Below are 27,582 nucleotides of genomic sequence, written 5' to 3'. Positions count from 1 at the left end.
AATGAGCTGGCCCTGATCCGGCCCTTATCCGGCGTGGATCTGGACCAGATTCAAAACAGAGCTGGACCAGATCTGGCCCACATCTGGGCCAAATCGCCATAAAGGAATCCGGAGCTGGCCCAGTTCTGGTCCGGATGAGGAAAAAACGGATCCGTGCCGGTATTGGCCCGTTGTGCCAAAAGACACCGGCCCGGGTCCGTTGCGCGGATCTGGCCCAGAACTTACGAAGTGTCTGGGCCAGATCTGGGCCAGATGATTTTTGCTATCTGGGTAAGATCCCATCCTTCCTTCAGAGCGTCTCCAAAGCCACGCCTCCTTTAAAACACATGTACAGCAGCGCCTGCAAAGCATCACGAGAACAAGAGATGGCGTTAAACTACCTTATGTCTCAACATTACAATAATAATGAACATAAATGACTTTAAGAGCTCTTACTTGTACCACCTGACTGCTGGAGATTCGTTAGTGTTGACATAGAAACACACAAATCCGAGTCTGAGGACATGAACAGCTCTGTAGAATGTCACGGGTTTTTAGGTGGAATCCCACGGGTTGCCATCTCGTAAGTACAGTTATGACATGGCGTGAACGCAGCACAAGCTTGTTGTTTTGGTTCAGGAGGAACTGTAAAAGGCGGCGACTGTCTGTCTACAACTCTGCATAGCCTTAAGGAACACGCTGGCGTGTGAGCAGGTGCGCAGAGGAATGTAAATACATTATGTTAACAGGCAGGTAGGACATCGTATCATTGTATTCGGGCCTAATGCAATGATTGGACGAACATTTTTTGGTCCTGTGACTTCCACAGAATGTGTACATGTTTTAATAGTCAGGCCACTTCTTGATTGCTGTCAGGATGTGAAGAGAGTTTCAATCAGTATAACAAGTATTTATAAATCAAATCGCCTACCGTAGTATTTACCATAGTACATAAGTATTTATTCGTCTTTGTTAATGTAGTTAATAAAAAAATGCAACTGTTCATTTTTAGTTCATGTTAACTAAGGTAAATTAAACAATAAAAACAGATACAACTTTAACAATAACTAAGGTTTAACAAATTAAGTGTTTTGCATTTTTAGTTTCTGTTAACTAATGCTAACTACTAACTAAGGATATAACAAATAGAACCTTATTGTAAAGTGTTTCCCATAATTGTTTCAGTTTAGCTTTTCAGAGTATTTTAGATTACACCAGTTTTAATTCTGACAGCAAACATTCTTTCGAGAAATAGAAATTGCTTCGCTGGTTCCACTCCTGATGCAAGTGGTCCAGAAACAAATATTTGGCGAGTCGTTCAAAAGCAAGATCCTTTCACAATTTCTCTCGCATGAACACACTTACACAAACACTCTCTTCATGAATGATTTAAATGCAGGTCTCTGCTCGGTCATGTAGTTTATGATGGCGATCAGCAGGTGACACTGCTCGGTAACACTATCCTCCGACAGTGTTATTTCTGCAGACCAAAGCAGTTGAAGAAGGTGAGCTAAAGTTAGGGGGAGTGGGAGGGATTTGAGTCTCTTTTCAGACACTTGGCAGGAAATAGAATAGTTCATAGAGCTCAGTGATGCATAATGTAGATATGAAAGAAAAACTTTTCGGGGCTGTTTTGCAACTGTTTTCCTCTCCTCCCACTTCACTCCACCCTTGAAATGAGCGGGTGTCAGTAAGAGGACTAGTAGAGCTGTACCACTGCTGCTATGCTCAAGTCTTGTCAGGACCTGTATTGCCGGAGAGGAGGGAAGGCAAGGTAAAATTTGACTCGTTTTGTTTACTAGTTTAAGTTTTCTCAGAAATTTCTATTTCTTTTTCTCGTCTTTTCCTTCGTTTCTTCAAAATGGACTCACATCTGTGGGTTTAGTGATGTTGCTACATGTCTCTCAGAGCATTTCTTGTAAAAACAAAAACAGGAACTTCTTTGTCAACAGACTCTTTCAGATCGTCACAAGATTACATGATTCTTGGACTCGTTAAATACGAGCTTAAATACAAAACTTTGTTAGTGTATTTTTTAGATGTGCTGTAATGTTGTGGTCTTGTGAGCTGGGTTGAGTCCACTTTGACATAGTCAACAAAAGCACAATTGTGTTTGTGTTTATGTAAATACATAAAAAGAATTCAGACTTTGTTTCACTCCCGTTCTGTCCACTCCTACTTCTCTACTGAGAATCTAGTTTTAACAAAGTGACGCAGAAGAATGATAACACTTAGGAATTTTGCAGTTCATTACAATGACAGGTAAACTTACAAAGAGGAATTATAAATGAGTTTTTAGTTTCCACTGAATTCTAACTGTTAAAATGCAACGTTACTAGTGGACTAGTGGATGAAATCTGCAAAGTATCAAAGCACATTTGAGTTAAATCAAGAGTTTCCACATTTAACAGAACTTGGGCAATTAAAAGTGAAAAGTATTTAACTTTAAAATTAGGTCATATTAGTTACCAATAGATATTGCATTAACTAACATTAACTAATTATGAGGACTATATTTGTTACAGTATTTATTAATCTTTGTTAACATTAAAATACAATGTTAATTGTTAGTTCATGTTAGCTCAGGTCCAGTAAATAACATTAACATAAATGCTTTAAAAGTATTTTGGTAACACTTTACAATAAGGTTCATTAGTTAACATTAGTTAACTACATTAGTTAAAATGAACTGAGAATGAACAATACTTCTACAGCATTTATTAATCTTAGTTAATATTAATTTCAACATTTACTAATACATTATTAAAATCAAAGGTTGTATTTATTAACATTAGTTAATGCACCGTGAACTAACATGAAAAAACAATGAACAGCTGGATTTGTCTTAACTAATATTAACTAATACAGTAACAAATGTATTGATCACTGTTAGTTCATGTTAGTTAATACATTAACTAATGTTAACTAATCAACCTTATTGTAAAGTGTTACCAGTATTTTTCATTGTTAGTTCATGTTAACTAATAAAGTTACCTAATATGAACAAATGGAACCTTATTATAAAGTGTTTCCTTAACTTTTAAAATGCACTGTTGAAGAGACTCGCAAACTTAGTAAAGAAACCAGTTCAATTACAATTCACACAAAATGTTAATCAGAAACCATTTATTTACTTGAGATGAGAAAGTTTTTAGTAATGAATTAATAATATACTGCAAAAAAAATAATAAAAAAAAATAAGATTTTTGTGCTTGGAAATGTAATTGAGTAAATGTGCAAGTACTTAGTTTCAGTAGCACTCAAGTACAGCCCAAATTCTCCAAAGTAATACTTAATGGGATAGTTCACCCAAAAATGTAAATGTTGTCATCATTTACTCACCCTCATGCTGTTTCAAACCTGTATGAATTTCTTTCTTCTGTTGAACACAAAAGAAGATATTTTGAAGAAGTTGGGTAATCAAACAGTTGATCGGCCCCATTGACTTCCATAGTATGTTTTTTTTCCATACTATGGAAGTCAATGGGGCCCATCAACTGTTTGGTTACCCACATTCCTCATAAAAAAATCATGCAGGTTTGGAGCATCTTGAGGGTGAGCAAATGATGACAGAATTTTCATTTTTGGGTGAACTATCTCTTTAAGTATACTAATGGAGCACAATTACTGTACTTTACACCCCTGCTTTTCTGCTCTCTGTTTGCTATGTTTAAGACTTCATGGTGTGTGCTTACGTGTGTGTGTGTGTGTGTGTGTACACAAGTGTATTCGGCGTATTTGTTTCCGTGAAAGGGCTGAATATTATTGAATGGAAGGATGGAAGAGCAGATAACCACCAGCTGTGGAACACATGACAGGCATCCTGCTCAGATGTTGTTGTAAGAGAGGAAAAGCCCCTGGAATTCGCTCTAGCATTTTATTTTATTTTATTCAACTCAGGCCAGTTCTTTCAGGGGTAGCATAGTTGAATCCAAAGGTTAATGTGTAACGCAGAATGAATGAGAAATAGACCTTTTAATAAACACAAGAGTTAGCCTATAGCATACACATACCAACAGAACATTAACACATGACAATGAACTGAAGCAACAGAGGGCTTAAATACACTGAGGAAGATAATCAACGGAACATGAAACAGGTGTGAACTAATTAGAAACCATGACAGCTAATGAATGACTAGGGCTGTGTTCCAGTCCACTTTTAGACATGCACTTGGGAACTTCCCTAAGCACTTCCCCTCGGGGGAATCCCTGCTGCCATTTTTAAGTGCGTTCCACATCGTGAAGTGGACGAGGGAAGTTTATATGGGCTGCGTTCCAGTCCAAAATTGTCATGCCCTTCACTCGCTAACTTCCCTCCATCTTGTTCACTCGGATGTACGTCATTGCTTACGTTGCACGAGTGCCCACTACTGGCGGAAACTGCAATGGGCTGAATTGGAACGTCCTAAGCCCTTGATCACTTGGAATCAGCTATGGAGTTGATTTATTATTTTAAAAAAATGTCCCTTTAAGAATTTGTTTAATGCAGCATCCAAATGTATATAGGTGTGTTTGGGTCGTTTTAAATAAAAAAAAAAATACTATAGTTGTTTGTTGTGGTGGTGATTAGACGAGATCTGTGGTGACGTCACAATCGTACTGCATTGTGGGACATATAGGTGCCTGAAGTGTACATATGAAGTAGACTCGCTCCCTCTGTCAAAATCGAGGGAACGAGGGTCTGTCCATATCAACTTCCCTCGTCCACTTCACGAAGTGGAACGCACTTCAAAATGGCGGCAGGGATTCCCCCGAGGGGAAGTGCTTAGGGAAGTTTGCAAGAGCGTGTCTAAAAGTGTACTGGAACGCAGCCCCAGACAGACACTCGTTCCCTCGATTTTGACATACTTCATATTGCAGTTTCCACCAGTAGTGGGCACTCGTGCAACGTAAGCAATGACGTACATCATTGAGATTGAACGAGACGGAGGGAAGTTAGCGAGTGAAGGGCATGACAATTTTGGACTGGAACGCAGCCTAGAACTTTAACTAAACTATCTAAACTAAACTAAACAAGACAGAGAAACAAACTAAACATGACCATGACATGTTCATACAAAGAAAGATAACTATAACTATATTAGCTTTCACACCAAGGTACGATATTGTTCTGTTTATTATAAGCATGCAGCACATCTGTTGTCTACCGCTTTAAATGCTCAAGCTCCTTAAAGAAGGAGTCTGACTGGCTGTAAATGCTTTTATCGTTCATCAGCTGGAAAAAAAAAGTTCTGAAAGAGATTCCAAAGAAATCGTTCCTCTGTGCCCTTATCGTTGTTGTGGACTCTGCTATTCTTTTATATTTAGAACGATTTTTAAAGCTATCTTTATCGTCATATTATCATCCTTGGTGTGATTGGGCCTTTACTCTAACAATAATTAATCCTAGAATGTATGAACCAAAAAACTTGCACAAATGCATAAAGGAGGTCAAAATGACCTGTTTCGGAATGAATGGTTTTCTTCCACACAAAAAAAAATTAATAAAAATAAAAATAGGTGTTGTATTAAAGGTGCTCTAAGTGATGTTGGGTGACGTCACTTCTTGTTGACGTTTAAAAAGGTCATATAATGCCATTTTTGTACAAGCTAATATGATTCTTTAGGGTCTAAATTAAAAGTTTGTAATATACTTTAATTAAAAATTCTTTTTAGTATTGTAAGAAAACACTCATTTTACCTGGTCAAAAACAGCTCTGTTTTCAGCACGCCATTTAAGTGCATGTGTCTTTAAATGATAATGAGCTTTGCTCACCCCGCCCCTCTGTTCTGTGCGCACACCGTTTGTAACACAATAACCATAACGCGTTGTTCGTTATAAACGTGGGATTATGAATTAAATGTATAATGTTGTACATAGAAAACATGCCGTAATGTACCCTGAGTGTAAACAGCCGCATTCATCGTGAAGCGTGCAGCAAGCGATTTGCAAAGATTAATATAAATATTAATATAAAGGTTAATAAAACGTTACACTCACTTCTTCTTCTGGAGGTGCAGCAGGAACACGAATAGTTGGTGCCGATCCTTTTTTCAGGAGCAGCTTCTTAGCAAATCCAGCTTTATACTGACCCTCGTTTATAAAGCAGTCTGGTGAAATGATTCGCGCAAACATGAAAGCATTGGCGTTGATCGTGGGGAATATTCCCTTCGAAAACAAACTCAGCCACTGCGTCTCCAGCGGTTCGGATTTAGGAACATCAAAATGACTGCTTATTATACCCAAGAACAGAACACCACAATCGCTTAGACGCCATTCTGCTCATAGAAAGTGCTCCAGCGTATCAACAATGACGTGTGGACTATGATGACAGACAGCTCGCTCACGAGCGAGGGCGGGTCTGTGTTGAAACGCTGCTGTCAATCAAAAATCGTGGGAGGGGCGTCCGACCGTGTGTCGTCACTAGGTCGAACAGCTTGATTTGAGAGGTCATTTATGATGGTTGTGTACAGGCACTGCCAACACACATTTCAGTACAATCAACTTGTAAAAGTGCATGTACCATTATATGACCCCTTTAAAGTATTGTCAAACAAAACGGAGGCTAGCTAGACCCTCCCTCCTCCTCATCCGTGCGTTAACTCCCCAAACCACACCCCAAATTCTTCTTGTCGGTTATTGGCTGGAACAGTTTGTTATGTTTTGTGGTGCGAGTTAGCCCAGTTTGAGACCATGTTTTTTTACAGTGTGTTCAGGGGACAGGCAGCTAGCAGATGGTGAGGAGAGGTTTGCTGTATGTGACAAAAAATGTTGTGGCCTAAAAACGCATGACATCGCTTAAAGCACCTTTAATGAAATAATTCAAATAATTAATGATACAGAAACATGTCTATCTGTCCTTTTTCCTTGTGTACATTGCAAAAGATGAAATGTACTCTTTTTTTTTTAACGCAGTTGTACTTTTTCTAAACAAACTCTAAACTAAATTAGATCTACTGTAAAGTATATTCTAGTCTAACTCTGAACCTTCACTCCCCACATATCTCTCCAGACCATGTGAAAATAATCTTTTCAGACAGAGACAGAACACTTAAGATTGTTGCACCTTTCTAAGCATAACTGAGTTTGCAGCTCTTCCTTTGTTTGGGCTTTCAGCTGTCCTTACCTGTGGCCTTTCTCTACTCTACATCTGAAATTGCATACTGTCTGAGTGGGTTCTACATTTGATGAATAAATTCATGACTTCTAAAAGAAATATGCATGTGTATAGTATAATATTATCGAGCATGAATGTGTGAATGCAATCTTAATTTAGGCTACTACATCCATTGCCATGTTACCATTGTCATGCGAGTTGTTTCCCTGCCACTCCTCTCTCTGGGCTCATGGGATAGTGAAGTGTCCATTGGATGTAAACTTCAGAATCTTGTCAGAAATAGTAGGCTAGTTCATCCGGGTACTTTATTTGCCTACTGTTTTATTAAAACGGTACTACTACTCATCTCACATGTTGCTTTTCACCGACTGTACATAGTAGGGAGATATACATATTTAGACACAAAGTTGGTGTCTGAGACAAATTCTTTGCTCAAAAAATCAAGTCAAAATTTTTTAAGTAATCCATAAAGTTTATAAGTAAAAATGTATCCAAAAATACTGTGTTGGGTCAAAATTCCACAAGAAATGAGTCAATTTGACCCCCTTTATGCATTCTTGGAGTAGTAATACAAAAAAAATGTTTCGCACCCTATGACCATAAAACATGAAAAGTCATTGATGAGGGGCAGACTTTTTTTTTTTTTGAAGAAAAATCAAATAAATAGATGTTTTCATTGATAAACTATTTCAAGAATCACAGCATGCTGGGTCAGTTTGACTGCCTTTATGCATTATAGAGTTAAGAGCATGAAACTCTAGATGGGGCAGTCTGATAGGTCCTCAACTCATTCTGCTTCGCAATCACATCATTCTCTTTAGGGCAACGCTGATTGGTTCCTGCTGTATCAGTAGCCAATGAGCTCGCTGCTCTACCTTCAAATACTTGGTTAGCATTTGCTATACTATAGCAGTGAAGCGCGCTTTCAGAAACCCTCCACCTTCCCTAGCTCCACCTGTATAGATCTGCCACGGGTAATATTCATGTGCACTATATTGTACAGGAGCAGCCTGTCTTACTTGCTCTCAACAGTGTGTTGTGTATGTATTGGCAGTAGCAAGTCCTGTACTTGCTCTGCAGCTGCTGCAATAAACAACAGCAACAGCAATAACAGCGCAGCAGATCTATCCCGCCAAGAGCAAATATATCAACATTGTCATATCCATTACCATGCCAAACACTTCGAGAGTCGTCATGACAGAACTATGTATATATAATTTTTTATTATTTCTCTCTCTTTTTGTTAGGTGTTGTGAATGTAATTCTGTTCTTTCACACTGGTACTATGAAAGAGATGGACAGTTCTTCTGTAAGAAAGATTACTGTTCACGATTTGGGGAGCAGTGCCATGGCTGCTCAGAGTCTATCACCACCGGTCCCATTATGGTAAGAAGCTAGAACATTACATTGATAATGAAATTCATAAACTTTAGAAATGTGTGATTAGAGGTGGAACTGATAGTTAAAGGAGAACTCCGGTCAATTTTAACATTGAGCTCATTTTTTTGTACATTTGGAGTGCTGTCAATACAGAGAACAACGACAAAAATCGGTGTTGCCTACAGCGAGTTATTCTATTTTTAAAATTTGCACCCTGTTGACTTTAATGGGGCAAGTACTAAACCTGCTTTTAGTCTCTTAACATCCTTCATGTGTCATTACAAGTGCACAGGTCATGTGAGTGATTCCTTTAGAGTGAACACGAGTGGATCTGACTGCAGTAGATGTGAAAGATATGTATAAAAATGATGTTATTTAAGCCAGCGCAAATACCTGTGTTTACATCCTGTTTTCGGTTTAAGTCCAAAGTAATCGGTTGCCGAGTTCACGCGCGTGATCATATGTACTAAACCTATGCACGTTACTCGGCAATCGACTACTTTGGACTTCAACCGAAAAACAGGATGTAAACACAGGTATTTGCGCTGGCTTAAATAACATCATTTTTATACATATCTTTCACATCTACTGCAGTCAGATCCACTCGTGTTCACTCAGAAGGAATCGCTCACATGACCTGTGCACTTGTAATGACACATCAAGGATGTTAAGAGGCTAAAAGCAGGTTTAGTACTTGCCCCATTGAAGTCAACAGGGTGCAAATTTTTAAAATAGAATAACTCGGTGTAGGCAACACCGATTTTTGCCGTTGTTCTCTGTATTGAAAGCAGTCCAAATGTACAAAAAAATTAGCTCAATGTTAAAATTGACCGGAGTTCTCCTTTAAGTAAGTATCGGTTCCATATACACTGAAAAGAAATTGCCATAGGATTTACTTTTTGTAAATTTCACAGATATTTACAAAGAAATGACAGGTAACACATTGAATTCTGAAGGAGACTGAAATTGTATTTTCTTGTAAGATATTCTCCAATGTTTACAACCACAAAAAAAACATTTTTTTACAATGTAGTTTATTAGCATTGACTGATATTGGATATTTGTGCAAGCTCATTTCCTCTATTTTTACATTTTGATTACCTTTGTTGTCTAATAATGTTTAATTAAAGTTCATCTTTAAAAAACACTAATAATTGAATAACACTGTTAAACATAGACTTTAACCAAGCATTTTATACTTCACATTATAATGTTGTGAGGCCCGTAAAATGGACTTTAAATAATTTATAATTTATAATTATCAGCTCCTAATGCCTAGAAAGTAGCATCCCCATGTCTGAGTGCCGCTAAGTATTTACACTAACAAGACATCTGTGAATAATCTGTTTTTCCGAAAGCAATGGAATTTACTAGAACAAACTGGATCACCGGGCGTGAACCCCAGTGGATTCAGGAATGCATGCATTCTTTTAGAAGATTACACAATCAAACAACAGTTCACTCACTGAACGGCAACTGTAATTTGATCTCTCATCTTGAGATGATTAGCTTGGAGTTTTTGTGTTTTGTCGCGGTTTCCTTTGACCTGAGGGCAGACGAGGTGAACCCTCCCACCGGAATCTCACTTCCTTTCATTGTGCTTGCTTCACTTCTGTAGAATGATGTCATCCGCCCTGTCCCACCTCAACACCTCCCTCACTGTTTCAGCTGAGCACAAGAGTACTAGAACATAATAGACTGACTTTGCCTTTTCCTTCCATCTCTGCAGGTGGCTGGAAAGCATAAATACCATCCCGAGTGTTTTCTCTGTGAAAGCTGCGGCATATTCATTGGAGATGGCGATTCTTTCTCCCTAGTGGATTATACCAATTTATACTGGTTGGTTTTTGTCAAATCATTTTATTACACACTGATCTTGTGAGGATTTTTGATGGAAAAGTTCCTCCGTTTTGTCTGGTTTATGATCTATGTCTCTTTTCTTCTCCTCTCTTAGTGGACATTGTCATTACCAGAAGGTTTCGACGCAGCATTCGTCAGAAAAATGTTCACAGTTTCCACATACAGTGACATCAATGTCATTTCCTCCCTCTGCAGAAAGTAGGCAAGGTTTATCCTTCACTGTGGAGAAGATTGATGCAGGCCATTTGATCACCGTGTCTCAGTGAGTCGTTATTTTAGACACAATCACAACTAAAAATATGACTATATTCAATCAATATTGATAGTTTCTTTCCCAAAAAATTTCCCATGTGAGACAGGCTGGACTTGCATAACCTGAGCCCGGAGGTTAAGCCCTTAATCCATGTTGGAGATAGGATTCTTGAGATCAATGGAATCTCTGTCCAGAACATTCCACTCGATGAGGTCGGTCCAGTGACTGAGATAAGACAATAATACAGATAATCTGACACATGACGCATCTCATTTCACCATATTTCCTTTTATCTCTTCATTTTTAACAGATAGATCTGGTGATTCATGACACAGAGCATTGGCTACAAATCACGATTGAACATGACCCTAAAAACCTCACAAAACAGGAGGACCTATCTGGCCTGCTGGGAGAAGAATTGGACAAGCCTGGAAAACTAGGTTTATTTTCCCTTCCCAGCAGCAGACGAATAAGCTCTCGATCCACAAATATTCTGTACGAATTATGGTTCTATCAGATTTTTTTTTTTTTTTTACATGTGATACTAAAAGTGTTTTCTGATAATACGTTTTTTCTTGCTTTCAGGTAAAAATATCTAAACATCTAAGCAAAATAATTTTTTTGTGAAGCAAAATTAGGCTGATTTTCAGATAATGCATCCTGAATTAATTATCCAGTGATCATTTTTGTTATTTACTTTTTTTTTTAAATAATTGCCAGTGGAGCACAAATAATGTATTAATTTATGATATGTTCTCTGAAAACAACTCTCAATATCTTAAAGGGATAGTTCACCCAAAAACTAAAAAATCAGCCATGATTTACTCGCACTCAGGGGCGGAGTGGCAATCGGGAGAGTCGGGACTTTTCCCGGTGGGCCGGTAGTGTTTTGAGGCCGCGGAGGGCCGGTCTGATAATAGTTATACATTGCGAGTTATTTTAGCAACACCGTCTGGCGGCCTGATGTGCGGCCGCTTCTCGCTGGTCAAACTGTGCAGACTCTCTGCTCAACACAGTATATAAAAGTGCTCAACCCGTTCGGCAGGTCCAACCATGTCTATAGGATTTTCAAAAACATAGGGGGATCAGTGAGCGGCCCCTCCCAAAATCGGGTCGGCCTTTGATGTAAAAAGCCGCCGAACACCTCTTTTTCCTCGTCACGTCTTGGAAGTCTAACGTCCGTGAGAGTGAGTTAAATGATGGAAAGGCAAAAAAGAAAACTGAAAGGTGGCGCTGAGCATGGGCGGCTCTAGGGAGGGGCTAGCAGGTGCTTCAGCACCCCCAAGAAAGACCAAAGCACCCCCAAAAATAATTTCTGGAAGCAATTAGGCTATATTCAGGCTGTAGGCTATTCTATGGAAGCCCTGAACCGCATTTTGAAGCAAAAAGAAAACTTATCTTGTTATTTCGAGATATTAAGACGTTATTTCAACATAATATCTCGTTATTTCGACATAATAAGTCGTTATTTCGACATAATAAGGGGGCATTCTAATCTGCATTAAGCTAGCCTACATTAAGCGTTCTTAGGCCTAATGGTTTTCTATGGGAGGAAATTGCTGTAATTAAACGTTGCGTTCATATTCTGGGCTCATCTGATTTTTAGTACATAGCATTTTTATGATTTTAGTATCATAATGAATAATAAATGCACGCACAATTATCCGTGAACTTGATTTGAACAAACGCCTTTCAACTTGTGCAAAATTCAGAATTAAATTAATGTGCAGCAATTTGCACAAATAGAGAGTCTGTAGGCCTACTGGTGTAGCCATTAAATAAGCGCATTTAGTTTCATATTTGTTAAAATATTATAATGTCATTTCTTTTCCATTTATGTTTATTTATGAAAAGTGAACAGCACAAGTAAGATATGATGCGCTATATATCGAGAGACTTGGAGTGGTGGGTCAGACAGACATGATTTTGACCATTTCATTCAGTTTTGTTTTGTAGAAAACCTTTCATTAAAGTGAATTTCGTTTTGTATAAATTGTATCTTAATTTTAATTATTTTTTTTTATCAACCAAATGCCTGGATTTAATAATAAGCAAATATAACAAACAGACAATATAGCCTAATCATGGAGGCGCCCGCGCGGTCAATTGCATTGCACGTTAACTGAGCGCATCTCATCCGAACTAAGTTAACGAAACTCAGTGTATGCCTCACACAGAGATGAGAAACACATCAAATACACAAAGCTTGAAATAACTTTAAACGAAATAATTCAAAACGAAAAGAAAAAGGCTACTCTCTGATTATGTAATCATGCATTTCTCTCTATATAGGCGCGTTCACTATATATGGCGATCGTCAACTTCATCTTTGCAGCCGACACCCGACACTGTCAGAAAACACTAATTTATTACTAAAAATCAATGCACTCATTACCGGATTTACAAATGCACATCTTGCTTGTTGCACGCACATAAATGTCGAAATAACGAAATATTATGTTGAAATAACCTTATTAGTAGGCTAATAATAGCCTACATCTTTTAGAATATTTGATTGAATGCTGAATGTTGCGCTTGTTCAATTTAATAAAATTAAAACTTTAATTGTGATCATTAAAATTATTGAATATTAAATATTTAGTGGCCAAGCACAAGCGTTAAAAAATCTGGCGCTGAGAAGGTCAGACTCAAAAGGAAAAAAATTATGGAGGAAGAGGCAGTGAAATGCTCCAAAATAACAGACATGTTCCGGGCATCAACAAGCAAAGATACTACAGGTGAAATAAACTGAAGCACATGTTGTCAAAGCTAGGCACAGATGGGAATTAGCACCAGCTATGCAGCCAGCCAGCCAAAAGCTTGTGTAATTTGAAAGTAGCTGTGGTAAATATGAGACAAATAAAAAGTTTACTATTGAGTGACTATCTAGTATCTACTAGTGGCAGATTTCCTAGTTTTAAAACGAGTAACCTCCCTTGGCTGCTGCTGCTATGTTAAGTGTATACAGATTATGTTAACACTAGCAGAAGCTAACGAGCAAGGTGTCGTGTCACCGTGAAAATGCCATGGACCCTTTTCAACAGGGTGATGATGACACGTTTTAACGGTCATCATCCGCATAAATCCTGGAAAGTTTTTTTTTATATTTTCAATTTAAAAAAATATGTATTTACATTTATAACACTATTTTATATTATATTACCTTTAATAAAATTACAAAAAACGAGTTAATGCTGCTGTGAGGGTTTCTAATGCTGCGTCTGTGGGAGTGATGACAAAGTGATGTATATTTCTCTCTTCTGAGTTCTTCTGACTGCCGTTATCCATCTCTCGCAATTTTTTTACTCTTTTAGAAAGTTGTGAAAAAACTATAGAGGAACAAAAAAAAATCTATTTAATATTCTCTCATTCACTGCTATATTTTTTATCAAACGTTTTTTTTTTTTTTTTTTTTTTTTTTACCACCGAGGGCCGGTGGTCTACGAAATTTCCCGGTAGATTTTTTGGTCCCACTCCGCCCCTGCTCGCACTCTTGTCATTCCAAACCCATAAGAGTTTGGTTAATCATCCAAACACATATTAAGATATTTTCAGTGAAACCTGAGAGGTTTCTGTCCATGTATTAAAAGTCCTGTTAACCAAAACTAAGAAGATACAAAAAAGGTCATAAAGATGATGTAAAATAAATTCATATTTCAATTCAAGTCTTTTGAAGAAATACATTCGCTTTATGTAATGAACAGTTAAATTTAGACTTTTATTCACATATAAAAACACGAATACATGAATACATTAGTAATACATGAATACACGAATACATGAATAAAGTACATTAGTCACCATGATTTTGCTAAGCAAGTCATGTTCCTGGGTCAACATATTTTATTCATCCTGGAACAACATTCCCATCCAAAAATTTTGTCCTAACCATAAAACTAAAACCCCTAAAACTAACCCAACCCTTAAAGGTGCATTGCGCAACATTTCATGTTAAAAATACCCGTTTTTCTAACCCATACATGCTTAAACAATTGCCTGATGGGCTGAATGAGCCCTTCTCTGATCACTGAGATTGCCTCTATAATCCTGTACAGTAAAATAAATAAGAGGGATTCGGGTCGGAATTTTAGACTGGGCGTGACGTCATGCGCGTTCAGTTGCAGTGTTGCAGTTTCGCTTGTCGCCAGAGGGGGCATAGTTCTGCAAAAACTCAGAGACTTGCGCAATGCACCTTTAAGTTATCTCTAAAATCAGAGGGAAATTATAGGTGAATAACACTGATATAGAAGCACCTAACCCTGATTGTAAGCCTAAACTTTAACTGTAAACTTGTCCCTCAAATCTGATTGGTTGATTGAAAAGTCGTTCCAGGTCAGGATCAACAAAGATGTTGATCCAGGAGCATGTGCGTTCACCAAAGCACATCACATATGGTAGACATGGAAGCTCATGCATGCATCAAGCACTAGAAAACCTTATTGGTTCTTGTGCATCACACACACACACACACACACACACACACACACACACACACACGTTTGAGCTTCTGTGTTTTCCATATGTTGATGTATGTGTGTCGCTTATTGTTTGGATGTAAACAAAAGCATGAATGTAACTGTTCATCATATAAAGCGATCATATCTCTTCACAAGACTTGCATTAAAACGATGTTTTTTTAGATCTTCTAAGTTTTGATTACCTGGAATTTAAATGAAAGGACAGAAAACTCTTCAGGTTTCATTAAAATATAGTTTTTGGATTAACTATCCCTTTAAAGTATTTTTGCTTTTCATGTAGGCTATTTTTAAAGAGTGTTTAGAGATTTTAGCTGGATAACAGGACTAAAAATAAGAAAATGTAAATGTTATTTGATTAAAAAATCAGTAAGCTTTTGTAATGCTGTATACAAATACATCCCTCTGTATTTGCATAAAAAGTTCAGCTATCATAAATTCCCTGCTTTAAAAACCCACCATACAGGTTTGTGAATGCTATATATTTCCTGTAGGAATTCTCCCTATGAAGATCAAAATCCTAGTTTAGTATCAAAACATTTTTTGGTTAATATGAAAAAATATGATTAAAAAAGGTCATATTTCTGTCATGCGCTTACTAACATTGTTAATTTCTTTGTCTGCCTCTGCAGGCGCAGCTGCAGCATTGATAAAGCTCCATGCTCGCAACGTCACGCCGCACTTCTTTCCCATAGAAGAGACATTAATCGATCAGAGTCTCTGCGCTTTGACGCTTTGGACAAAACACAACGTATCTTCCGACCCTCCGACCTAATATATGGCGAGGTTTTGGGAAAAGGCTGTTTTGGACAAGCCATAAAGGTAAAGCAATGAATCTGGCTGGGCTGACTAATACATTTGAGATCACAAACTATTACCAGATTACAAAATACTGCTTCCTTTGGGTTGTCAGGTGACACATTTGGAAACAGGCGAGGTCATGGTGATTAAGGAACTTCTTCAGTTTGATGATGAGACTCAGAAGACATTCCTGAAAGAGGTTTGTTGTTGTTCTTACTTTCTCAGACACCTAAGCAGCAAATTGATTGTTTTCTAATAAAAACTTACTTGGCTCCAGGTCAAAGTGATGAGATGCCTGGAACATCCTAATGTCTTAAAATTCATCGGCATTCTCTACAAAGACAAACGGCTGAACCTGATCTCTGAGTATGTGCAAGGAGGAACGCTGAGGGACACCATCCAGAAGATGGTTTGATCTGTTTTTGTCTTTCCTGGATTTACTTTCTTGGTTACACTTTATTTCGATAATCCAATTTATGCATTCTACTAACTATAAGTAACTTTTCAACTACATGTCAACTGACTCTCATTAGAGTATTAGTAGACTGTCAGTAGACTGTTAGGTTAGGGTTAGGTGTTCAGGTTAGGAGAATAAGTTGACTTGTAGTTTCCAAGTTACTTATAGTCAGTAGATTATCTGTTGGGGGACAAACAAAATAAAGAGTTAGCAGATGTTTAGTAGACAGTCTACTAATACTCTAATGACTGATAGTTGACATGTAGCTGCAAAGTTACTTATAGTTAGTAGAATGTCTGAAGTGGACTATCGAAATAAAGTGTTACCACATGAAGTCCATATATTAGGCTACTTGGCAAAAAGCATTTTCTTGTGGTTCTGAGTGAGTAAACTCATTTATGTGTCATAATTTAGGACTGGGATCACCCTTGGAAACTTAGGGTGAGCTATGCCAAGGACATTGCCGCTGGAATGGTACGTAATGAAGAGCGATGAGTGTTTACAGAATTGTAGAGATCAAATGTGAAGAAAACATTGAGGTTTAAATGTGCAAGCAGTACATTACTATCCAACAATGCACGAAAAGAAATCTTTCCGTGGCATTACCTTGCACCCTATGCCTTATTTCTTGAATGTAAAGACATGTCTTGACTGGGAATACAAATCTGAAGCTAAAGTTTAGTTAGCATCCAAATATGAAAGCTGTTTTGCCATATCTATACATATAATGTATGTATATATACATTAATTTGTTCTCTCTGTCCAATAAAGGCTTACCTACATTCAATGAATATCATCCATCGGGATCTGAACTCGCACAACTGCTTTGTTCGAAAGGTCAGAGTACATGTCAATACTCATAAACTAGAGCACGTCTTTAAACGAACTGAATTGTGTGACAGTACTAGTTTTCCTCACAGAACCAGACAGTGGTTGTTGCCGACTTTGGTTTGGCCCAGCTTGTGAAGGAAGAGAAGACGTCCTCTCCTGGACTAATGTCCAAATTGAACAAGCTTTGTCGTAAAAAGCGGTATACGGTGGTGGGGAACCCCTACTGGATGGCACCAGAAATGATCCACGGTATGAATCAGCTATCAGGGTAGAAATGACTCCATTTAATTGTGACTTTTTTTGTACATACTAAATAGTATTTCTCACCTGCAGGAAAAGTCTACGATGAAAACGTTGACATTTTCTCATTCGGGATTGTGCTTTGTGAGGTAGACTTATATATTTCCCTACTTTTAGTCGTCATTTTGATTTAAAAAATTGGCCTTTAACTGAAAATATATGTATATTTCCCATAACAGATTATCGGAAGAGTATATGCTGATCCGGATTACCTCCCTCGTACGCAGGAGTTTGGATTGAATGTGGATGAATTCCTGGAGCGCTTCTGGTTCAAAGAATGTCCTCCAGCTTTCTTTCCCATTGCAGTTCTGTGTTGTGCCTTGGAGGCTGAAAAACGGTGATTGTCAGTTACTAATCTACATAACCCTACTACAAACTACATTTTATTTGCTGAAACGTGCCATTTTTTTCGTATTCTTTTCTATAGTCCCATTTTTGCCAAATTAGAGGAGTGGCTGGAGAACCTGCATATGCACTTGGAGATGAGACTTCCTCTGATGTCGGAAGTGGATAAGATCCGCCAAGCATTTTGGGAGAACCACAGCCAGTCAAAACAAACTTATGGGATTCCTTCGAAACAAATGGACAACTCAGCGTTAGGCCGAAGCTGAGACTTTGCATGCTTATATAGTAGGGTGAACATACGTCCACTTTTTCCAGGACATGTCCGGCCGGGATTTCGAAATCGCCCAAAATCGGCTTTTGCTTTCTATCGTCGCCATTAATTTTGTTTACATGCACACCTTTTGATTCAAGGGGACTGAATTAATTCCGATTGGTGAATCTGAATGTAGTGTTTACATGAACGCTAAACACCGTTGATGTGCGTTTTAACATTGCCAAGAAAATTCCTGTGTTTTCGTCTCGGTCGGGATCCGTGTGAAGCATAATGCATGACCTGCAAAGCTGGCACGTACGTGTCAGTGTCAAATAATGTAATAATGTAAACATAATGAATGGTGACTGTAGAAAGCAAAAGCCGAATCCCGTTTTTTTTTGGGGCGATCTCGAAATCCTGGCCAGACATGTCCTGGAAAAACAGGACGTATGGTCACCCTATTATATAGCAGACAACAGTATTTTCATTACAGTGACCCCACTTAAATATGAATGCCATTACATGCTTCTCTCAGTGAATTCACTTTTATGAGCCATTTTTTTGCAATGCCTTTTACTCGTTTTGTCTTAATTTTGAAAAGAATATCTATTGTTTTATGATTTAAAACTTATTTTTGTGAAATGTTTTGCATGATATGTTTGTGGTATAATAATTAATTAGAATAGATGTCATTTGATATTATGTTTTCTTATGTAATGCAAAGACATTCGTACATTTTAAAGTCCCCCTGTAGTCAATAATCAATCGGTAGATCACCAAAATGACATATTTCTCGGAGATCCATTTGTTGACGATGATTACAAGGTAGTTTGTGGGGTCAGAAACACCAGCAATTTCAAACCGCATTTTTGAGACTGTCTTTGGTTCACTGCAGATTTAAGGAGAAAATACTCAGCAATGGTGCTGACTTATGAGTTTACACATGATTTGTCTTAAAGCATATTAAAAACACCACATAGACTGATAGACATAAACAACATTAAAACCTTGATTTTCACCACAGGGGGACTTTAAATCTCCAAATATTGGGGTCGTTGCATATGTTTTACAAGCTATTGGTTGTACAATCTGCTGCAATAATTTGATCTCAGACACAAAGGTGCTAGATTGTTCTTGAGAACAGTATTATAAATTTAAGATAAAACAAATATTTTATAAAAAAAAGTACCGATTGTACATCTCATTTTAATTTATATATATATATATTTTTTCCATTTATGTAGCTATGCCTAATTGTGTTACACGTGTCAGAAACTGTGAAAGTCCATGACGGAACGAATAAATGTCATGTTTTCATTTGATTTCGTGTGAGTCTACGGTTTAACGGTTCATTTCGGTCACCGAAACAGATGCAAGTAGGATCCTTTACAAGTAGGAAATAATACAATTATTTCATAAATTTACAATTACTTTACACATTTACCACTATCTATCTGTCGGACATTTTACAGCCGATAAACTCTAACGTTGGTTTGAACTGTAATTTGTAACGAGTTGAGTTGGTTGACGGGAACCTACGACATTTGACATGGTTTTGCTAACGTTACACTAACATATGCTAGTCCAGTCATTTTAAGCCAAAATGGAGGTCAACCTTGAACAAATTGCAACAGAAGCAAACTCAGAGCTGATTTTGTATTAATGTTCATGGGTAGCCTAAATGGGTTCAATTCAGACCTTAACATTAAGTATTTTACTGTTATCAACAAGATTCAACAAGACATTTTCACCTGGCTATAGCAGCTACAATGTTTAACGTTAGATCTGTTGAGGTATTTATGTAAATTAGCACGTAATTAGATTATGTACTGTTTGTCCATGTTAACAAACAATTTCAAAAAACTTGTAATACAATTTTTGTTTGTCTTGATGTAAGTAATCAACTCAGTAATTTTCATGGTGATATCTAAAGGTTAAAAGTTTTACCCTATTACTTATGAAGTAATGAATAGTCGTATGAATAGGATATATTTTGGTCTTTTTCGAAACTTTCCCCTAATGGGATTCTTCGGGACTTTTTTTTCTTACTCAGGACATATTGAGGATACAAAATCTGTTGCAATTTGTTTGGTAATGTTTGGATAGCTAAGTAAACATCTGGATATCAGGTTGATATACTTCATTACCTTAACTAGTCTTGATAAGAAATTAAAAACAATTTGGGTCTCAGAGAGCCCAGATATAGAGCCAGATACAGTACAACAGGAAGTTTCACATTAGCCTACATTTATTCTCTGACTTATGTATCACTAGGTTTCGATTTAGTCACAAGGTTATTAAATGAACTTGAAGGGGAAATAAGAGGTTAGCTAATTGTAGCCTAATCTCTGCATATTTTAAAACATCTATCATATCACCGCAAACATAAAGACAGTAAAGTCTAACAGCGTCTATTAAAAATCCACAGTGTCTATTAATCTTCTAGGCGATTTACAGATTGAGGACATCAACCTTCAAGGTATCAATACATATGTAAATGTTTATATTTGCGATTCAAATAAATGTTCTTTAATCTTACAGCAAAGTGCTGTTGTTATAGAGAATAAACACTGTATGCTATATAGTAAGTGTTGTCAAGGAAATGATTAACATTATTATTGTGTCTATATCCCATGCCACATCATCTTACCATGAATATCTGCCTTAGTTGAGGAGGTAGGTCATATAATTGCATTAAAAAGCTTTAAAACGATTTAGGAATTAGTATGTACTCAGTGTAAGCTGTCAATCACCACATTCAATCGATCTGCCTTTCTGCTAGTTTTCCCTAGTGCTGGATGACTCTGGAATGGAGAGTCTCCCCATGGATCCTGACACTTCTCTACTTGACTCCACTCAAGCAGAGGACGAAGATAAATGTATCTTTTCCTCTGACACATTCTGCTCATCCTCATCTCCTCAGGAACAAAAGACTTTTCCCATTGATGAGAAATCACCTCTTAGACGCAAGGGCCGCTTTGACCCGTATGACTCCTCAGAGGTATAGTAGTACACATGCTGCAGTGGCCAAAGTGTCTTATTTGATCAAAAATACAGGAAAAAATAAACTGTGAAATAGTATTACACATTTAAAAAAGACGGATGATGTGATATACCGTACAGATCATTTTTTATTGTCCCTCCCAGGAATATGTTGGCGTTGTGACACTGCCGAACCAAGTCCGACAGAACGCGGTGAAAAAAGGATTTGTGTTCAATCTGATGGTTGTTGGTAAGAAACAAACTATACTGTTTTTGAAAGAAGTCTCTTATGCTCACCAAGGCTGCATTTATTTGATCAAAAATACAGTAAAAAAAAAAAGTTATATTTTGAGGTATTGTTACAATTTAAAATAACTGTTTTCTACTGTGATGCAAAGCTGAATTTTCAGCATTATTATTATTAGTCTTCAGTGTCACATGATCCTTCAGAAATCATTCAAATATGCTGATTTGTTGCTCAAGAAACATTTATTATTATTATCAATGTTGAAAACAGTTGAAACATTTGAAATTTTTAAACAGTAAAAAAAAAAGTCAGGATTCTTTAGAAAGTTTAAAATATTAATATAAATTTTTTCGTAACAATGTAAAAGTCTTTACAGTCAATGAACAAAATTTGAATCTTAAAATGATTTATTATTTTAATTATTATTGTTTAGGTGAGTCTGGCTTAGGCAAATCCACTCTTGTCAACAGCCTTTTCCTCACAAACCTCTATACGGACAGATGCATGCCTGATGTTTCAGGTACACTTAACATTACTCAACAACAACTGTATTCATTCTACTTATAAAAGCAGTGCTGAATTAATTAAGGACAAGGCATCCAAAACTCATGCAGAGAAGATCTGTTGTGAAATGCATCCATTTCTGTCTCACAGAGAAGATAGCTCGGACAGTGTCAATAACAAAGAGCACCGTAGACATTGTTGAAGAGGGAGTGAATCTAAGGCTCACTGTTATCGACACCCCTGGATTTGGAGATGCCATTAATAATAATGAAAGGTACTTAAGTGTTAAAGTTGCACTCAGTCATTTTTTGTTTATGTTGCACTTGTTGATATTGAATTTACATTTTATCAGGTTAAACTTTTGATTATTAATCACTCAAACCTGTATCTAAACCTCTCACCGTCGGTTGCGCACATCCGCCATGTTTTGTAGTTTTTAAACACTTTTTACTCGTGTTTGTACTTCTGAACCGAATCCAAAGTAAAAAAATTTGTAAACTTAAAAGTAATGCATTACTTAAGTAGTTACTTGAAAAATGTAATCTGATTACGTAACTCGCATAACTTGTAATGCGTTACCCCAGCATTGGCTTCTGGCATAAAATTCAGGTCATCATGTGAGCTTTTATTAGGCTATGTGACTGTATTAATTTAAACATAGTTAAGTACTATTAATAATCATAATATTAATAATAAATGTGTTTTTTTTTTAAATGAGGAAGCAATTCTTGAAATATTTTGATGTGTTGTTGCCATCAAACAGCTGAAAAGCTTTTTCAGAAATATCAAGCTCTATTTTTCTCGCTTTTACTCTTAATGAGTGACCGCCTGTTAACAGGAATTAGTACACATTCCAAGGTCTTTATTTAGACATTGGTTTTGGTTCCAGCTGGAAGGCTGCAGTTCATTATGTAGACCAGCAGATGGAGAAGTACCGCAGAGATGAGATCGGGCTGAACCGTAAAAACATAAGGGACAACAGAGTGCACTGCTGTTTGTACTTCATCTCACCTCATGGCCATGGGTAAGACGTCTTCTCAACACAGGATTTCAGTAACCATAAACATATAGACTGAAGTCAGTTAACAGATGTCCATTGGGCTGTCTCAGTCTCAAACCAATAGATGTGAACTTCATGAAGGCCCTGGATCAGAAGGTCAACATTGTGCCTTTGCTGGCTAAAGCAGACAGCCTCACTCCAAAAGAGACATGCAATATGAAAGCCAAGGTGAGAATTAATATGTACTGAAAATCTGGGAAAGCCTACATGGATGTTTCAAAAAGTGTATCATATAGATATTTTAAGAACATGACTTCCAATGTCAACAACCACCAGATCTGTAATCTGTGATGTATTGCATTTGTTTCCATAGATTTTGAAAGAAATTGACCAATACAAAATCAAGATCTTCCAGGTCCCAGATTGTGATCATAATAATGATCCCTTCAGCCAGCGGGATCTAGAGGTAAAGGTCAGCACTACAGGCCACTTTATTATTTTCTTTTGGAAATAAGTCACAGATTTTGCTTTTTGCTTTTTAAAAAGAAGTTGTGACATGAAGTCGTTTTCTCCCTGTGAAAAAGAAGAACACTTGAGCACAAAAAATAACATACTTAAAAAAATAATGTATTGGTTACTTACAATTAAGTAAGGGTTAATGCCCGACGAGGTGTCCATTATCAGGTATTAATGGACGACGGCGAGGCGTGAACCGTCCGACGCGCAGCGGAGGTCCACCGCCGAAGTCCATTAATACCTGACAATGGACACCTCAAAGGGCATTAACCCGCTTATACCATGGTCACTTACGAAAGAAATAAATATTTAATCAATTAATAATACTTTAATGTGTTTTAGAGTAAAAATCGTGAGGGTTTTTATTTATTAAGTCGAGCGCACTATTTAATATCTCCCGTATACAGGCGTTGCCAAGCAACGTGGCCACAGCGACCCGACCGCAGCAGTTGATCAGTGAGTTTGAGCCAGCGCAATCATTTAGAACTGTCATCAGGCAAATTGACGGGACGCCTTTCCTAGGTTATCACTTTTTAACGGACACCCTGCAGCCAATCAGAATCGAGTATTCACCCAGACCATGGTATAACAGGTATTAATGGACGACGGCGAGGCGTGAACCGTCCGACGCGCAGCGAAGTCCATTAATACCTGACAATGGACACCTCGAAGGGCATTAACCCGCTTATACCATGGTCACTTGCCAAATAACTCATTTTTAAAACATTAGTTTATATTTTAATTAGTTTTACAATCGAAATCTAAAGTTACAAGTTACAAACAATAACTTGGTTTCCTTGGTTACGCCTGACGTTTTTTTTAGGTGTACATTATCACTTTTTAACGGACACCCTGCAGCCAATCAGAATCGAGTATTCACCCAGACCATGGTATAAAACAAGATATATTATAGTTTCAATTTATATTAACTGCAATTAGTTGAACTTTGACCCACTTAAGAATAGGACTTAAGTCCATCTTTATATGTAATTACATAATTACTTCTGTTGTTTTCGAAATATGGCGAAATGTACTTTTAAACACAAGCATTTATTGTAAACTAAAATATACATTAATGTAATTTCTATTGAAACTCGTGTCATGTATTTAAATATATTTTTTAATTACACATTTGTAATGATGAAGTTGCAATTTAATACATTTAAAATATTTCTCCATTAAATATAATATCGGATAATACACGACAGTCCTTTTAATGTGTTAGTCAACACATCAATATATGTACTTCTTTAAAGTACAAAAAAAGTTTATTAAAACTTAATGATTTAAAGTTTTTATTTGACATATAAAGTGCACTTTTTAAAAGTGTGTGTCATGAAAGTGTACTCTCTTTAGTTATTTAATTAATATTATATTATCTGCAAGTACAGTTTTTTAAAAATATACTTTTAAGATTTGACATTCAATACAATTAAGAGTACTTTTTCACAAGGGTTTAGCTTGTTGGCTTGGCTTAATCCTTTTGTGACAGCTCTACAATTTTTCCATGTGTTCTCATAGAGAAGTATGCCTTTTGCTGTTATTGGGAGTAATACAGTAGTAGAGAGAGATGGCAGAAGGGTTCGAGCCCGTGCCTATCCATGGGGGATTGCAGAGGGTATGTTCACTCGCACCATCAGATGTTACATTTATACTTGATATACATTTAAGATAACAGGAATAGATCACTCAAAAATAGAAATTATTTCATTGTGTCTGTCGTTATAATGTTGTTTCCAATCTGTATGACATGTATGGAAGAAACTGTGAAGAATTACGCTGCTCTTTCCCATACAAAGAGGAAGAGACCTAATTTTTTATGTTCAAAATCTTGGAAAATAGCAGAGAGGTTGTATATGGTGGGTTTACTGTATGTAACGACATACTGTATGTGCTCTTTTCTCTCCAATAGTTGAGAATCCATCTCACAGTGATTTTGTGCATCTGAGGAACATGTTGATCCGCACAAACATGCAGGACCTGAAACACACCACTCACTATGTGCTGTATGAGAACTATCGTATAAATTGCCTGTGCAAGAACCCGTGCTTGGTAAATAAAAAAATAATCAAAAGTTGTTTATCCTTTAGCACTGAGAGAATTTCATAAGCTTTTTAGTAATATTAACTTATTTTTTATTTTCGCCAATAGGAGAGTGTGTAAGGATTTGCCAGCTGGATTACAGAAGAGGACAACATGTGTCTCAATTACTGATAAAAAAAATAGTATATTTAAAACTTAAACTGTTGAATGTTGAAAGGAGGAGTGTAGCAATTATCCTGCTAATGTACTAGGCCTGACAATTTACTAGCCAATTACATTCATTTTAAAATGAATATTGTATATTTTTTAACACAGAATAAAAACATAACCATTACTCTGTCGAATGTTTGAGCTCCTTAAATTGATTTGAGGTGTGTGACATTTTTTGCATATCTAAGGTCAATGAATAGATCTAGGTTAAGGCACACACACACACACACACACACACACACACACACACACACACACACACACACACACACACACACTATGTAACTATAATCTGCATCTTTTTACTGCTTTTAACTTTAAATTGTGGGACGGAAAACATAACTATCAATACTTTACAGTGGAAAGCACATATTGTCTTGTTAATTTTATTATTTCACTCTAAATTACCTATATCATCGTAGCCTAATTCATACATAGGCCTTGTATTTTATAGAAAAATTACATAAATTGTCAAATTATTAAACGTAAGATGTTTAACTTGCTAATCGAGTTTACTATAGGCTATATATTCTTTTTTATATATTTCATAGTTTTACAGTGTAGCCTTAATCAGAAATAAATAATAAAATAAAAAGATCCCTTTATTTACCAAAAAGGTTACTTAAACTGCTGTACATTTACTATTTTTGCATTTGCTATGGCTACTAAAAGAAAACATGTCTTTTCATGGTTATAGCAATTATTTCAGTTGAACGCATTTATTGCTTAATCTAGTAGTTTACGTTTTTCATATTATATTATACAAACAAGCAAACCAACGCATCTTCAGGCTGGCGTCGGCACCCAGTCGACCAATCAGAGCGCGACGTTTATAAGCGCGACGCAACTGAAACGCTCCCAGTGACTGCAAGTGAACGCAAGTCACGCGACGCACCGCACAGCTCTCGCTGATAATTGAACAGTTGGCTGTGCTGGTTTGTGTGTGCTGTACCTTTGCTTTCCTCCGTATATCCTGAACGTTTAGCGTCAGGAAAGTTGCGTTAATTTAATTTTCTGTACTAATCTCCACAGATAAACTCCGCACCTACATTTTTTTATTTAGGTAAACATCAACCGCATTGACAAGTGGATGTTACTGGTCTGGTGAAATGGAGCACCTGTCGTCGACCACCAACCGGTTCGTGAATGCGATGTACAGACAACGCGGTAAGGGCTCTTTAAAATACAAACAATTTATTTTCTAAATGATGGATTTGCAAATGTAGGTCAGAAACGCATCTGACTGATTTGGAACTTTAATATGCTCTCTTTCTCTCTGTTTACACTTTCATTGGCTCCAGATCCTGAGGTATGGATGCATAACTACTCATTTATGAAAGAAATGTAGTTTGAGTTGTAAGAAAACAATCCAACTGTGCCTGCAGCGACGACCCCCACTTCTCTAGCATCTTACTGGAGATCAGGGCATTAGTGTGAGGTATTAATGTGTCTGGACTAATGAACAGTGACAGGCTGCTGGATGAATGCAGGTCACGTTGTTTGCATTAGAGACTGAGCGACTTCCTGTGTTGAAGCTTTGTTTATTTGTGACGTTCAAATCTGTTCAGTATATCCTGTAAAAAAAATTGTAATTTTAACTTTAAAAGTACAGTAAAACTTGTTAGTTGGTTAACAGTAAGTTCCCTTTCTATATACGTGAAAAACGTGAAATATATCTAACCTTACATTTCATGTAATTTTACTGTAAAATTAAAATTGGAGCGTGACAGCCCCAGTTCACATTCACTTACATTTTTAGGGTGAACAGATGATAAAGGCCACTTATGATTTTCTCTTATAATGCCTCCTTTACACTTCAATTTAATGAAAGTAAATAGGGATTGGGTCTGTCTTTTTTTTTTAAATGATTAAAAAAAATGACGTTAAATAAGATTACCAGTATGTTTCTTACACAAACTCTTTTAATTTATTTATTTTGGATATGTGGCTATAGATGGAAGAAATAAAAGGACTATCACAGTTTATTATACAATTAAATACTTTCTTAAAAAGAAAGTAATACCAATCACAATTTAGTATAAAAAGA

General features: G+C 36.8%; 2 protein-coding genes across 2 annotated transcripts; both read left to right on the top strand.

Moving 5' to 3' along the window:
- The first annotated feature begins 1,527 nt into the window (after positions 1-1,527).
- On the top strand, positions 1,528-19,355 carry limk1b (LIM domain kinase 1b). The gene is made up of 15 exons (XM_081391615.1): positions 1,528-1,753; positions 8,326-8,464; positions 10,188-10,297; positions 10,413-10,580; positions 10,678-10,783; positions 10,882-11,066; positions 15,679-15,868; positions 15,960-16,046; positions 16,125-16,256; positions 16,719-16,778; positions 17,076-17,141; positions 17,225-17,384; positions 17,469-17,524; positions 17,615-17,772; positions 17,863-19,355. The coding sequence occupies exons 1-15, from the start codon at positions 1,704-1,706 to the stop codon at positions 18,044-18,046; spliced, it is 1,851 nt and encodes a 616-aa protein (XP_081247741.1). The 5' UTR covers positions 1,528-1,703; the 3' UTR covers positions 18,047-19,355.
- On the top strand, positions 18,325-25,682 carry LOC308706104 (septin-5; the record flags this gene model as incomplete). Its single annotated transcript, XM_081391487.1, has 11 exons — positions 18,325-18,348; positions 20,816-21,034; positions 21,181-21,265; positions 21,696-21,782; positions 21,917-22,040; positions 22,656-22,790; positions 22,877-22,994; positions 23,140-23,238; positions 24,804-24,900; positions 25,195-25,334; positions 25,434-25,682. The coding sequence occupies 11 exons, from the start codon at positions 18,325-18,327 to the stop codon at positions 25,443-25,445; spliced, it is 1,140 nt and encodes a 379-aa protein (XP_081247613.1). The 3' UTR covers positions 25,446-25,682.
- Positions 25,683-27,582: the final 1,900 nt, after the last annotated feature.

Source organism: Scardinius erythrophthalmus, assembly GCF_964197995.2.
Source record: "Scardinius erythrophthalmus genome assembly, chromosome: 17".
NCBI lineage: Eukaryota > Metazoa > Chordata > Actinopteri > Cypriniformes > Leuciscidae > Scardinius > Scardinius erythrophthalmus.
The sequence above is the reverse complement of the archived record's forward strand: the minus strand, read 5'-3'. Positions and strand labels throughout refer to the sequence as shown.

Coding starts and splice junctions, on each gene's coding strand:
- limk1b (XM_081391615.1), top strand. CDS start 1,704: ATGCTCAAGTCTTGTCAGGACCTGTATTGCCGGAGAGGAGGGAAGGCA. Junction 1,754..8,325: donor CGGAGAGGAGGGAAGGCAAG/GTAAAATTTGAC, acceptor TCTTTTTGTTAG/GTGTTGTGAATGTAATTCTG. Junction 17,773..17,862: donor GCCTTGGAGGCTGAAAAACG/GTGATTGTCAGT, acceptor TCTTTTCTATAG/TCCCATTTTTGCCAAATTAG.